We start from the raw sequence: 16,404 nt of genomic DNA on the forward strand, positions 1-16,404 counted from the left end.
TGACATCCTAAGTGGCATGAATAATTAGAACATGATTATTAAGTGAAGGGATAATGCACATGCACAAATAGCTAAATGGAAGAACAAGACACAAGTAGGAAGGAAAAAGTCATAACAGTAACAAACATGATGAAGAACCTATGAAGACAAATCATGAACATCCTGGCCACTCTACAGCACCTGAAGACTACTTAGTAGTAGTCAAATATGCATTTTTACATATCTGAATATGTATGTAGAAATACACACAAATAAGCTCTTATAAAATAAGAAACTGAAAAGCATTCAACAAGATCATAGTTTTGGTTTTGCTGATTTTAATGAGAACCTTCTTATGCTTTGTGAAATTCTCTAAAATATGATTAGCAATAATAGATAATGCTATAAATATTTCATAGTTACTAGTCAGCACCAGCATGCATAAATAAGCTGTGCTGCTCTGCTTCCGAATTCTAGTGGTATAATCCAGCTATGTCCTCATCCATCAGATGGTATACAGTATTCAAGAAGGTAATTCCTCAAACTAATAGCCTAAAACCAGTTCTATATAGAAAATATTTATTCCATTATTTTTCACTCATACACAGCATTATCCTTAGTAGACCCTTCCCCCACTGGTGTAATGAGGGTTTTCCAAGGCTAAGAAAGATATTCAGAAGAGGAATTGCAAAGAACTCTTGCCTGCTAGCAGTGAAAAAAATACTTACCAAAAATTATCTTTCAAAAAACTGGTTTGTCTTTTAACTGCAGAAATTCACTGATGTTATTAGTAACAGAAATCTTGCAATGAGAGACTATAGCTCCAAGGATAGTACCTGATTAATGTCATGGGAAAAAACCCTAAGAGCTCTTGTATTTTAATAGAAGTTTTCCTGAATGCATTGTCAGAATGCATTCTGAAATATATAGCTAATTAATCTTCAAAGTACACTTGGTTTTAATACCATTACTTTAAATAAAGCTTAACAATCAGTTTATATTTTGACTGTGATAGTTTTTCTAGCAATTTTTTTGGTGGGGGGAAACAACCAGCCCTGGCATAGGACATAACTTCTGTACACCCGATTGGTGTCTACAGTCCACCAGAAGTCAGGCTGGCTTACCAGGCAGTTCATACTGTTTGGAAAGGAGATGTTTGGGAAACTTCTACACTAACCTGAACCAAAGATCAGGAAGAGGAAGAAAAGATCACTGAAATTTGGAGGATGCAACAGTACATGCTCTGTCTTGTATCTTACATCCAGCTCTTTTTAATTCCTCTTTTGCTCCAAGATGTTGTCCTCATTAGTTATTAGTTATTCCTCAAAGTTCATGTTACGGAAATAATTTGGAACAAAACCAGGAAAAAGACATCACCTGTATGTTCACGGAACTGTCACACAAATAACTTCCTCACTTTCTAAGAAGATACACTTTCACTGTGTATGTTCAACAAACTAAAGAACACTTCCAAAAGGCTTTAAAATTACTTTCATATATTTCTGAAGTCCTTATGAAAACTATCATCTAAATGAAAATATTGAAAACTTGTTCTTGAAAGTTGTCTGATGCTCACTGGAATAATTAGTCAGAATAGAGAACTTCATCAATAGTTGGATGAAACCTTTTGGGGCACTCACATCAAAAAAGTACAGCAGGAATCTGGTTGTGGATTTGCTCCCTGGGTTACAAGTGTTCTTAAATAGTAAAAAAAAAAAATAAATTAATTTAAAAGTAAATGGAAGTGGCTATTTATTTCAAATACATTTCAAGACAGTTATTTAATGCTTAATCTAATTTAAAAAGTCTCCAGTGCAGTAAAGTAACAATTTTAAAATTATAAATGATAAGTTTATAATTATAAATTTAAAATTATGTGTCTCATTTTCTAAAGCATACCTGTAAGGAAGCTGTCTGATCTGAACAGATTAGATCAGGGTGCTGACTGCTGAGGTAAAATCAATTCAGTTCTTCAGCCTGACAGGAGCTGGGTCTTTGAAGTTAATGATCTCAACTATTCTTTGTGATATTCTTCATATTGTCAAAATTAAAGCAAACCCAAGGCTCCCCAAATCCTCTTCCAGTAGTGTAGGTGAGAAATGCAAGATGTACAACCCTGATTTCTTTACCCTTGAAATTAATGGAGATATGCTTTGTTTAAAGTTATGAGATGAAATTTTTCCAGCAGTCTCTGCTTATAAAACAAGGAGTTCAGAGCTTTTGGGAGAACAATGTTAAGTAAGGGTAATAGATGTATATTCTTTCATAGTATATACTGACTGTCAGAGATCACTTAACTGACCATAGAGATCTTCAGAGTTCTGAAAACTAAACATGGCATGAAATCACTAAAAAATAATCAAGGTAAAGCTGTTTCATTTTAACTAAAATATACATAAAGGACAAAATATTTGCTCTTCAGTTTCAACAAACTGAAGACAAATCCTTCATCATAATTCTCTAAGACTTTGGTAAAAAGAGGTGGTAATACCTGAATTTTAAAAGACAATGGCCTTTCAACTGCATAGTTTTGTATTTGACAACAATTTCACTACCAGACTAAAAACCAGACCATAGAGAAAATGTGGTGAGAAAACGAAGGCAGCAGCACACATTTTTTCCGGACAGGAGAGTCTCATTTATGAAAGCACAGGTAATTTATCCTGCTCATCACACATTAACGCTGCTGCATGGACTGCTCTCCCAGCTCTTTGCTTTGCATTGACTATCTCAACTCTCCCACCTTTCCAAGAATCTCTCTCCTGGCTCTTCTCCACAGTGCTTGAGGCACTAAATGCTTGCCTGTACTTCCAGACCTCAGTTCTCATTAAGTGCTATGAATGCTCCTGAGGTTAGACTAAGTATCTCTGAACATTCATATTGTTTTTGTTTTCTGTTAGTCTCACTGAAAAAATTAGGGTGGAAGGGATTTCTGGAGGTCATGCAGTCCAGCCTCCTGCTTGATACAGAGTGTAACATCTAAGAAATTGGATCAGGTTGCTCATGGCCTGGTCCATTTTCAAAAATTTTCAACAACTAAGACTTCACAGCCTCTCTGTCGGTACCTGTTCCAGTGCCAACTAGAGGGGAAAAATCTCTGTCCTTAATCAGCCAGCTGTACAGTTCCTAACATAGTTAATCCAGATAGTGTTTATTCCTATAATCTGGTACCTTTAGTTTGACATTCAAAATAATTTTCTTATTGGCTGACAATTCAATGTGAACTCCTCTCAAGAGATCATCCTGTCCTATTGACCAAAGTACATTTTCTTCCAAACTGTTCTTTTTTTATGGGATTCAGAATATGGAAACGAAAACAGATTAAAAATTTGAAACAAAAGTAGCAAAAAGAGATAAAGGTAAGTAAAAGCTGAGGAATGGACTTACACAAACCCAGAAAGTCTTAAAAATGGGTTATTTGGCGAAGAATGAAAAAGTTTCAAGGGCTTATCTAAACTGCACAAAGGATAAAAGAAGACAAATTTGAGTGATTTGAGATGATAAATAAAGATAGTGGGAATAACAGTTTAAAGTACTTGGAGGACATTTTCTGTTAGGATGCTGAACTTGAACTGACCTCAGCTGGGAGTACTGTGAGGAACACAGAGGTAGGTGTGTGTGTCACCACTTGCTGGGATGTCACACAGGCCAGGAGGTCCTTATTCCTCATCTACAGAGAGATTTTGATTATTGCTTTTTACTTGTATTTTACTGGGTTGGGATTTTTTCTTCCCCACAGGGTAAAAACCGGTTGATTCTTACAACCTATGAATCTCTGAATAACCAAAATCTATCTGAATTATTGCACATTTCTGTCACTCATACCAGCATACATCAAATCCCACTTTCTGCATGAGGTAGTGTTCTGGTTTCCACTTGAATTTTCTTCCTAGTAGCTGGTACAGTGCTGTGCTTTGGATTTGGGATGAGAATAATATTGATAACACAGTGATATTTTAGTTGTTGCTAAGCAGTGTTTATAGAGAGTAAAGGGCTTTCCAACTTCTCATCTCACCAGTGAGAGGGGCTGGAGGGCATAAGAAGATGTGAGGGGACACAGCCAGGACAGCTAACCCCACTGTCCAAAGTATGTTCTGTACCTTATGGTGTCATGATCAGCATATAAACTGGGGGGAAAACTGACCAGGGGCTGCTGCTCAGAAACTGGCTGGCAAAAGTTGGTTATTTCTCTCTCCTTTCTGCTATTTTACTTTTTTCACAGTTTATTATTATTTTAATTATTAAACTATTCTTATATCCAGGAGTTTCTTGAAGATCACATTCAACTACCTTACATGCTCTTAAGAGAACTGATCTGAGTTAGTGTCATTTTGGGAAATATAATCTTATAAAATGAGAAACATTAATAAGCATGTAAGTTACTGTGTTAATCTATTTCTCTTATTCCACAACAGCAATTTTATTTCTTAAAGCCAACAGTCTTTTCAAGAATGATTTCAACAAACTGGTAACAAAAAGGAGTTAATCCCAAATAAAAATTACTGGCATGTCTCTTAAGTATTTGTAATTTATCTATACAGCATATGAAAGAGGGCTTTCGCAGCCATGATACATTTTTTATCCCTTTGGCCACGTCAACTATCTAACTTTCTCACTTGATCAATGCAAAGAAAACGTACGCTTAGGAGCCACTAAGTGTGAAAGTTAATTTCAAAGTAATACTGTAAAAGGTTTCCATTCATCTTAGTTTAGTGTACTTTAACAAAGGCAGATAAAAGTATTCTTGTTCTAATACCATAACATGATAGAAAAATAACTATTTATTTTATCCTACCTGTACTGAATAGACAGGGACAGGAGCCACTGTTTTCATATGCTGTCATGCTGCTGCACGCCTCTTCATTTCTTAATGCTGTGTTTTTTCTACTACTTAGAAGAAAATTCTCTTCAAAAGTAAACAGCATGAGTGATTAATGTATGGACTACGAAGATACTTGCAAAACTTTAGATCAAAGCAAATATGGACTAAAATTCAAGGCATTTTTTTTCACTATAGTTTAGTAAAGTGATGATTTAAATGTCTAGCATAGAAATGTGCTAGACTGAAAAATCAAGAAAGACTTTTAAAAAAAAAAAAAATTACCAATTATTGTGTGCTAATAAGCTCTTATAAACCTTCCCAGGAATAGCTGAAGATTTTAAACTCTGAGGCAAAGATCATCACAGCTATAGCTGACTTTTAACATACTTTTTGATATATTGACCCTAAACCCATCACTTTGGATTCTCCAACTAATTCAATTGATCTAAAATCACGGGATGCCTTCAGCGTAAAAGAAAATTCAGGTGAACCGAGACAACCATATACACTATTTTCAATTAACAAGAGTGGCTTTGTAAAGCTGAGAAAAGTAATAGTGGAAATAAATACAATTAGAGCAAGTCCTCAATATTTACTGCTATGATTACTATGATCCTTACCACTAGGAAAATTTTAATCCACAATAATCATAACACTTTGAGAAGGCTCTTAGACAACGAGGAGGAGAGGAAACCAATCTGTCCATCCAGATAGATATGGGAGCATGGAACAGATAATCCAGCATGTCACAGAAATAGGCAATAAACTGAGGCAGTAAAAAGCCATCAACATACATCATCTGATCAAGGTACAGCATCATCTCCCAGTCTCTATCAGCTCCTGCCATATCAGTGCCAGTTCCAGGCACTTCATTCTGTTTGTAATTGCTGATGAGCAGCAGTAAGGCCTCCGTATCTCAGCTCCCATCTGTTCCACTTCAGCACCCACCTATTAAGTTGTAACTTTTATTTACAGCCTTGCTTGATGTGCTGCTCTATTAGTATAGCTGGAAACTGAGCAGAGGGAGGGGGAAGTGCATCCCTAATGGCCACTATTATTTCTAGGGCTGGCTGATTTACCCTGCTGCTCAAAGGATGTTCTACCATCACTTTATCCCTTTCCTGTTGGTGAGAGAGCTCCAAGAAGGCTGGATTTCAACACAATGCCCTCCAGAAGTCAAACACTAAAGAACATCTTAATAGTCCCTCAAAACATTAATGAAAAACAGACCTCAAAGTTGGTTTAGATGCTATAAAGCCCTCTTCAGGAATCTTTTGTGCATTTTTTTTGCTCAGGAGCTTAACACTTAAGAGGAATTAAAAAAAGAAAATCTAATTAGTGGTGTATGAGGTCCTTTTGTCCTTACTTAACACGTAAGTATTGATTAAAAAAATTATCTATCAATGTAATGATTTCACAGTTTTGGCTCAGGTTCAAAATCTGTGTACTTCTATTTCCACAACCTGACCTTCCTGTAACTCCTTAAAGGCTGTCCTCTGAATTGTGCAGGTTCAACCTCAAAGTATTTTGATTCCTGGCACTGTTAGAAGCAAGCACATATCTTAGTGCACATATCTTAGTATACATATCTTAGTAAAAAAATATCTATAAATTCAAAAAGGACCACAGTGCTGTTTAACCACTTTACTCAAGCATTGAAATAATTATTTCCATCTTCTAGACTCAAATTTTAAACTAGAAAACACACATAGAAGATTCTTGTCTTGTACAATATAAGCATCACCACACCAATCTCTAACAGATATTCTCATAAAATGTGAGCTATCTACACATATAATTATACAAAATATTACAGATGCATATTTGTCATGAATTGCTACTGAGAAATAAAGTACTTAAAACCTCACCAACTTTATGGATGTAAGGTATGAATTGATTGTATCATTACTACATTTTATCTGCCTATTTCTACTACCTTCTCTACTGAACAATTAAAAATTAACTCACAGTTCCATCATATTTTTCCCAGGTTTCTTTAAGCTGCATGAAAATGTTATAAAATTTGTCTGTTTAGTATTGTGTAGTAAATCATCATTGAAGCTGTACAGCAGAAAAACAAGAGTAATATGCTACTTGGTACTGCACTTTCCCAACACAGGCACCTGATATTAATGGGAAGTAGATGCCCTGCAGACTACAGCAAGCCTCCCAGTACCTGCCATCAATCCTTACATTACTCAAACATTAAGAAACAAATCAAAATATACAAGAAGCTATACACCAGGCCACACAGTCCCATCTTTCTTCCTACAAAATCCACAGACTGCCAGCACTCAGAAGCCTTTGAGGCATCATCCAAACTAATGATTGCAAGGCTTTATACATTCTTTTCACTATAATCCTTGTCCTGTGGCTACACTGGAATAGAAATACTTTTACCACAGTGATGATTCTGGTGAACAGGAGGAAAAACCCCACTATTTGGTATCATAATACTATTTTTTATCAGAACAGGTCCTACAGCATGCAGGTTGACAAATGCATTAGGTAAAACCTCTTTTTTCTCTGCAAGAACTTATTTTGTACCTTGGCAGATTTATTGTTTTGATCTTTCTTCAATTGTTACACTCATGCTGATAAAATATGACAGGTTTGTCTCCTTCCTCAGTATTCTGATGGAAACTTACATATAAGATAAGTAGGTAAAATTCTAATTTTCTGTCTCAAATGCTGATTTAGGGAACTTTGGGGAAAAACTATGCTTGAAGGATGAACAGAATTACACAGATAAAATACAACCCAACATTTTTTCTTCAAAGCTCTTTCAATAGCTTTGATAGGATACTTACAGAAAATAGGCTTATAAACAATGTGTAGTGTTGACAAATACTGCTTGCATTATTTAAGTAGCTTCCTAGGAAGCTCAAGTGATTCTAGTGTGAAAGAACATGCTTGTTTTGGCTGGGGTAGAGTTAATTTTCTTAACAGTAGATACTGGGACTATGTTTTGGCCTTGTGGTTAAATCCTGACAAATGTTCACCTACATGTTATACTGCTCATGCCTTCAAGATGTCACAGCACTTCTGTGTAATATTTTGTAGCCAGTATTTTGTTTTCAATTCCCATGACAACATGGCAATTTATTTTAAAAATGAAAGTCAGATGAAAATTCAAGATCTCGAGAAGAAAACTAACTCCTGATACCAGGTTTATTCACGTAAGGGACTATAAAGATAACATGTAGATTACTGATGGAATAACGTAAGAACCTCAGGGGAAATTGAGGTAATTATGAAATCAGCAGACTTAGCTGACTGAAGATTAAAGAGGTGGCATCAAATAAAGGTTATCCTCATTTTTTTGAAAAACACACTAAATGAAAAACATACAACAGACCAACAGAGGACAAACTGAAAATAAGAGAATGACTGACCAAAGTTAGCCATGAGATTTTTCAACATGTCTCATGGCTTCATCTGCTTTACTCCAAGGAGCTTTTACTGGTGCCATTTGATGCTCCAAATAATGAACTTACATTTCTTTTTGCTAAGCACATACATAAAGAATTCCAACAGTATTCTCAGTTTACTGTATCTGTAGCACCATAGCAAGCTTTTAAATTACTCTGCCATGAAAACCAGCTAAACATTACAACACCTAACATATAAAGAAAATAAAATTTAGTAATACCATAAGCAAAGCAAATTAGTTTGCAAGTGATATTGTGACAAACATTCCATCTTGTTTAGATATACCTCCATGGCTACACAGAAAAGAAAATCCAGTCTTCCTGTTTTGAAGAACTATCTTCCAATTTCAAATTCAGTTCCTTGGCAAACAACACTCACTGTCACAGATTATCACGTGTTACTTGAGAAGTCTGCATCTGCACCAAGATCAAGGTAATGCAGCTTCTCTGTAACCTTCTTTCACTGCAGAACAAGGCAACTTGTATCACCACACATCTGCTGCAAGCTAACAACACTCATTTATAGAATAACTACAGTTCAACTCAACAAACAGGAACTTGAAACACTTTTTCAGAGGAAATTTCCCTTGAACTCCTTAAAAAGCAAGGGCCTTTACTCAAACTGGAATACCCTTCCTTTCTGCACATAAATGCAAATATAGGCAAAAGATATTTTGGAAACTCAGACTACAAGAACACTCCTTACAACTACCTACACACTCACCACGTCACAGGAGATTATGGCTTTCAACAGTGGTCCTGGTGGAAAGAATCATGTGAGTTCTCCTTAATCCACACAAAACCAAAGCCTGGAGAAGACCTGAGCCAATGCAGGTAACTCTGCTGCCTGACTGAATGAGTGCATGTGTGGTTCTTCAGGACAGATCTGATGCAGAAGAAGTCACTTCAGCCTGGCAATGACCTAACATGGCACTACTAATACCAGCGCTGTGAGGTATTATCTATGTACATCCTGCATATAGAAATAAAGGCATCAAAAATGACCTAAAGCAGGCAAAATTTAGTCCCTGCAAAGATCAGCCACCTATACTGCATCTTCAATCGGGGAAAGTCAATGTAATCAGAACAGTTTTCTACTTAATACTTTGCATTTCAAGGGCAGGATTTCCAGGACACTGTCACAATCATTAAACTGATTACTCCTGTATGTCTTGTTTGTACAAGACTAACTGAAAACAGAGTGTATTTACAGAGTTATGTTTAACAGGATTCTCAGATCCTGCCATACTAATCCTTTTATATGTACCTTTCCGTCAGCAAAGCAACAATATTTATTTTCATTTGGCATTTACCAGGTATGGTTATTACCCTTTACTGTTCAACTATTAAACTATAACTGCTAAATATAATGTGAAACCTAATTCCCTGATTCCACAAAACACATACCTGAGCCGCAAGATCTTTTGGTTGGTGTGGTCAACGAGGCATGAGCTGTACCTGTGCATGGCCCACCTGGAAACAGAGAAGATAGTATGTCTCAAAACACCACCTATATTTAACATTTACAACCACATCAAGATTATACTTAGGAACATAAAACACGGAGGAGCACTTTTCTTTGGAGAGCACATATAGAAGTAGTTCTACTCTCAGTACTTCTTTCCCAGATGAATCTGAATGTCTTATGGAAAAAGAACAGATGAAAAGTTGGGACAAAGTTACACTTTTTAAATATACTTTATAAATATTTCAAGAGGCATTTTTAGGAAAATATACACCGTAACTGCAATGCTACAAACGTATTTAAGTGACCCACAAGTAACACAAGGGACAAAGTGATCTGATATCAAGCCTTGCTACTGACTCCAGTGAGATAATGACTTTGCCTCTTATCTTGTTCTCATTACGTGTTGTAAGTATGGCACAAGCACATACTAACAAGCTCATTCCATGTTTATGGTTTTTTGTCTCCAGACTCTTGCCCGCTCATCTGGTATCTGCTTGGTAGTAAATTGCTTTCTGCCTATTTTTTAAACATGCATCATCATTGAGGAATTCTCCAGAGATCTTGTTAAAATAGCAACCAATTGAGTGTACCCAGTGACTTACAGTAAAAATTAATAAATAAAAATAACCTCCATGCAGGGAAGCTAAGACAAATTGACAGTAGCATTACCAATGGCAATAACACATCATAGCTTTGAAAATTGGGTATTATATATGGGGAGATGCTAGAGAACCTGAAATTGATCTACTAGAGTTTGGCTATCAAAATACCAATAACCAATCACCTGCTGGTGATATAGTTATACTTACTGGCAATACAGCAGAGCTTAGTATAACAGGATAACAGTTAATGTAAGTCTTCATGCACTGAAAAATACTAAAAATACTTTTTCCCTTTTCTTTTCCCCCTTTTTTTCTTTGCTTATCTGGAAAGCAGCACTGTGACTGTGGCAATGTTTTTACCTTTTCAGGTATTTTCAAGCCTGGACTGTTAATAAACTGTTTCCTTTTACTTTTCTCTGGGATGCTCCCCCTTGAAGCTTTCCTTCATTCCTCTTTTTCAAAAAGTTTAATGTCTCAGGCAACTTTGACTACCCTGAAATACTCCTAGTATTGTAACACTTAAAAAAAATTCTGCATTTGAGGGGAAAAAATGTGATGAACTTTGATGCATTTGATTTCAATCATGTCCACCTGGGAACAGTTTTACACTCTCAATTTTCCAGAGAAGGACCAATAAACTTGTTGAGTTTTTTGTTCTCCTAAGAAGTCCCTCCAGCAACACACACCATTTCATACCTGTGCAATGAGTAATCTTTTAACGGGTGGTTAAAATGGCCAAGAAGCCAGTTCTTGGCCTGCAGGCCAACACTGAGGGCACTCATCAGGGCCTGGCCTGAGATTAAGCAAAGTATGAGGACATAGGAAACTACTGAACCTGATACCAGAAATCGCTATTTGTGACAGGTAACAGCATAAGCAGTTGGCAGATGTTACAGACATGTTGCAAGGGACTGTTGGATTCTCAGGCTGGTAAGGAGAGAAGCTGGTGAGAAATGGCTGAACTGCACAGGTAAGGGGAGAGGAGCGGTGGGGACCTCTCTGCAGGGTTAACTCTGCATGAGAAGAGACAAGCTTGCTTTTGCAGTGAGAAGGACTGCACCCACCCTGGGGTGGGTCCTTTCGTAAGCTGAAAATACAGAATCCTAGATGGATAGAACAATCATCCTGGTATCACCAAAGTGGTGTTGGCTTCAAGCCTGACAGCGCTGGCAAGCAACAACCTCTTCTCAACAACCAGAAATGGTCAAGTAAGCAGAAATAATTTTTTACAACATAATTTTTTCAATTTTTTTATACTCTGGCCTAGAAAAAGTCATCCTGATCTATGTTAGTATTATGATTGCAAAAGGCTCAAAAAATGCTTAATGTAGGGTTTGGCACATTTGGGAAGAAAATCAATACTGAAACAGAATCTGTACCAAGTGTTCTAGTGAAACCTTCTGCATATTCAAAAACCTACAGAGCAGGTCTGTTAAGTCAGTCTCTACTTTCAGACACAAAGTATTTGGTTTCAATATATAATGTGTGAAAGTAATAAATTCAACAGGGTACAGAATTTCAATGAAATTACTTTAGGCACAGCTGCCTCTTAAAATGCAGCAGCCCGTCTGTAAATAATTTTAGTTGCATTCTCCCAGTTTTCACTGACTAGACAGTGAGAGGCATCATCACTGCGGTCTAACAAATAAGACTAGTCCTTTCACTTACTATAAAGTAAATATTTACACTAGCTGATACTTTCAGCATCCAGCCAAATGTAGGAACTTTATTTCTCACTCTCTAACAGTAAGTTGGTATGCATTCTGCACTTCCCTTTGTCAGAGTTCTCCTGTTATTTATTCTTCCCTCATTATGTATGGCTTTCACACAGCTTTGATTTGTATAGCACAGCACCAGAGTTTCAATAAAGAGTATCTTGGGACCTGCATGCATGTACACTAGCGCCTAATAACCAGTGAAGGCAGCACATACTTTGTAGCATTTCCTTCTGCTACTCCTTTTGTTCCACCATTAAAAATGTCATGCATAATTCAGTATTGTGGGCTTGACTGTGTAGTTCTATGTGGAAGTCACTGTGTGGAATATTTTGGTATACGTAACTGCTAATTCAGGTATCTTTGTATTGTTTGAAATAGTATATTTGAATAGTATATTTCTCATAGCTTTGATAAAAATTCTGTGCATGAGAAAGAAAAGGGAAGTTATAACAACAGAACACCAGTCCAGGTAGGCTATTCGCAAAGCTAGGCTCATAACTTCATATGATTCAGAATACACCTGCATCTTCATTGCTAAAAAAGTAAAATTTTCAAGGTTATTTAACTGTGCTACATAAAACACTTCAGTGCACAGTGAAAAGCCACACGTGTCTAGCTTCTAACATAACCCAAAAGGCTGTAGAGCTCTTTTTGCTCATCACAAACAAGACATTAAAATGGAAGAACAGAAATATCTTTCTACTCTATATCCACTTAACAGATAACACAACAGCTTCTAATCCTATTTTTTCAAGTGTATGGTTTCTGACATTTGCAACTTCTCTTTCAAACAAAAGCAGCCACTGCCCAGGGATAATGCAATCCCAAGAGATGATAATCATAAATGCAAAAATACTAAAAGCTACTGAAGAAATTAGAAGAACTTTGAGAATCTTCAAGTTTTCAAATTCAAACATAGGACAAAGCAAGATAACTCGAACCTTATCATATATTAATACAATATTTCTTGTTAATGTAGTTGCTATTGTAATACACAGCATAAATAAGTTTGCGCTAAAGTTATAATCTTGTCTGATAAGAATCCTAGCATATTTCCAGGAAACCTTCTCTGACGAGATTATAGCAATATGCAGCATGGCCAACATGCATATGCGTCTGCAGGGAGCATATTTACAAAAAACCTCCGTCCAGTAAGATTGTAACTCGTGAATATTCATCTGCAAGAAGTGTATTTCCAAGAAACCCAACAAGATTACAACATATACACCCAAAACAGCATGAATATTTGTCTGCAAGAAGTGTATTCCAAGAGACCCCCAAAAAACCTGAAAACATAAAAAGCACCCTAGGACAGTTGCAGTTTGTGAAGCATGGTGAAGCGGTGCTAGCAAGCTTCTCCCTGTCTCACCCAACACTGTTCGCCTGGTACAGCGTCAAACTAATTTTCACTTGTGGCTTTTTACGATTGTATTTTTTTAATAAATTATTTTTATTAATCTAATTGGCTACTCATTTATAACACTATGTTTTTGGCTTCTGATTTCCACAGCTTTCCATAACTTACTGTTAGCTGTATTCAAACCATATTGATCGGAAAAAGATTCAAACCCATTTTCTCTAATTATCCAAAGTAGTAAAATTTTATATATTGCTTCTATTTCTATGGATACATTAAAATTGCTATTATTTACTATTGTAGACTATTCTAAATTCTGTATGTTTAAATTGTCTTTTAGAATGTCCCTCTGTATTGCCCACCTCCCTTCCTGAACTATGTTAACTGCTGCCAAGCAGTATTTGTCCTGAGGACACCCCTGAGCCAGGGCAACTTATTGCTTCACCTTCCTCAAGTCTGTAAAGTGACGTGATTCCACTCATTCAGAGCCTCCTATGTAGGAAAAAAGTTAAATACTAGGGTGTTTAATCGCCTCTTCTTGCTATTCGAAGAAGCACTAAGTTTGAGACCAGAGTACACACAGCAGGTGCATTTGAACAGCACTAGTAAGCACTTACTATGCAGAGAAAGAGATGCAGAATGGAGTAAAACTAAGTTGGCACATGAGTAAAAAGGGTTAGGTGTCCTTCCTTTTGTTCCTCCTCACCTATAGAATTTTCCCTATTAGTTGTGGGGAAAACCTGACTGCTGGTACTTACTGAGTGTTTGAGAAGACATAAGAGTTTGGCTGGGCTCAGGGGAAAGGGGGACAGGTAAAAGAGAGGGTGGGGGGCAGCTGCTGGCTGACTTGCTTCTTCGGCTTCAGAGTGGCACACTCGGAGCTGTTGTTGCTTGGGGAAAGGAATTCGCCATAATCCAAAGGGAGCTTCTTCTTCCTCTTCTTCTGTGGGCCCCCCCTATCCTGCTGGGACGTCCTGCAGTGCCAGCCATCGCTGCAGAGCTTCTGATACACCTCATCCACCGGCCTGGGATCTCTGCCCATTCTTGCTGTTCCAGCTGGGTGCTCCTCAGAGCCCTGCAGGAGCACCGGGACTGACTGCCTGAGGGGCTTGTGGAGCAAAGCCTCTCCTCCATCCTTTCCTGTCACGGCCAAGAAGGTTGTCATGGGGTCTCTGGTTCTGTTTTGTTATTAATGCCATAGTTATTGTTGTTTGTTTGACTTGCTATACATACTAGTAAAGAACTGTTATTCCTATCCCCATATCTTTGCCGGAGAGCCCCTTGATTTCAAAATTGTGATTCATAGGGGGGGGGGGTTACACTTTTCATTCCAAGGGAGGCTCCTGCCTTCCCTTGCAGACACCTGTCTTTCAAACCAAGACAAAAGTCTAAATTACAGTAATACATTGAAACAATTTCAGATACCACAAAAACTGCAAGCCAGATAATGAACAAACATGAAAAATAAGTGAAGGAACCTGAAGCTTAATAATTTGATCACTGTAACATAAGGACAGAGAACTCCACTTTGAGCTTTTGGTACTGTGGTTTGGTACTGTGATTGTTCCTTCCCAGATAAGCCACACTGACCCCTTGAATACAACAGGCTGGAGGAAGGCAGTAAGCAAGAGCTGAATTTCCTTGGACAGCAGTGCTCTAGCCAGGACAAGAACAATATCATGGCTATTTGCAAAGCAGGAAAGAACTTGGGAAACCTATCCAAACCCGTTAAGAGACATAATCTAATTAATTTACACAATTGAGTCTGAAGACAGTTACTGATTACGAACACCAATACATACATAAACAGGAACATAAATCTCTTAAATTCAGCCTGCACAGACTATGCTATCTTTAAGGAAAAAAGGCAAAAGAAGTTTACAACACTTAAGAAATGCTTATTTGCTGCAGAATGGGCAAGATGCATGATCATCTAAGTGATGTCATCTCTACACAGACAAGAGGATTACTTCACATAAAAATACTTAGTTTTTAAAATCTAGTTTTACAAATTGGCCTTTAGGTACTTCTGTGGATTTTTGTCTGCATGAAGCTTTTGGAGAAGGAAATGAAACCTGGACTGCTTTGTTGCTGAATGGATAGTAAATTTAACTATCATAATGAAGTAAAGGGAGACAGGATTCAGATTCCACCTCCTTCGTTACTATTGTCTCACTTCATTATCTTTTTCCTCTGTAACAGACATTGTATTCTCTTAACTGCAGGTGCAAGTAGAACTGTATAATGTGCTTTTGAAACCAGCAGTTAAATAACATTTTTATAAACAATTTTATTTAACCTCAACAGCTGTGCATCTCTAACCCACGTTTTTCCAAAGTGACTGTGTTTCTGTTTTGTGTTCCATGGGGTCCTTTCACTCTAATAAATGGGGCCCTAGGATTCACTGTCTACTCTGCAATGTGAAATGACTATAAATCAGAAGGAACAATTAACAATGGTATAACAACCCTAGTCTTCATTATGTATCAAAATTATCATTCCACAGACGTGGAAAGAAATGCTCATTTCATAAATCTTTGTGTCAGATCTCTGCTTGTTAAAAAACACATATATGTTCTTTATATGAAATTGAGACTGTATGGAATAGATGGAAACTTACAGAAAGATCTTCACCAAAGAAAAGATGATAACAACACTTCTTATTCAAATTTTTAACTGCCTTTATGTCCTGTACTTGCACCTAATACTGGTGGCATTCCTCAAAATACCATTCTCAAAAAATAGCCCACAACTCAATATGGTTTTACATTTGAAAGCATTCTTGCTAATTCCCAGAGAAAAAGTGCTTGCATTGATATTAAAATATATGCATTTTGTGGTAAATATTAAAAAATCGGATTCAATGATAATTAAACTAAAATACCTGAGTTAATTTTAACATTAAAAACAGTACCAAAAGACTATTTCTAAATAGCTTCTAATGAAAACAAGGCTAAAAATTACAAAATACCAGACAATGTAAAACAACTTTTACTATTATCTAATTTAGTAAAAGCAAAAGCCTGA

The 16,404-nt window shown here is 36.8% G+C and overlaps 1 protein-coding gene across 2 annotated transcripts in view; it reads right to left on the minus strand.

Annotated features, from left to right (window-relative positions):
* ZFAND3 (zinc finger AN1-type containing 3) overlaps positions 1–16,404 on the minus strand; it is a 161,512-nt gene that overhangs the window by 46,868 nt on the left and 98,240 nt on the right. For both annotated transcript variants that reach the window (XM_088053245.1, XM_088053246.1), the window contains exon 5: positions 9,640–9,705. In XM_088053245.1, coding sequence (XP_087909371.1) covers positions 9,640–9,705 — 66 coding nt within the window. The remainder of the gene's footprint in view (positions 1–9,639; positions 9,706–16,404) is intronic.

The sequence above is a fragment of the Pseudopodoces humilis genome, chromosome 3, assembly GCF_049639895.1.
Source record: "Pseudopodoces humilis isolate 2021_Gansu_Grassland_sample_001 chromosome 3, ASM4963989v1, whole genome shotgun sequence".
Classification (NCBI taxonomy): domain Eukaryota; kingdom Metazoa; phylum Chordata; class Aves; order Passeriformes; family Paridae; genus Pseudopodoces; species Pseudopodoces humilis.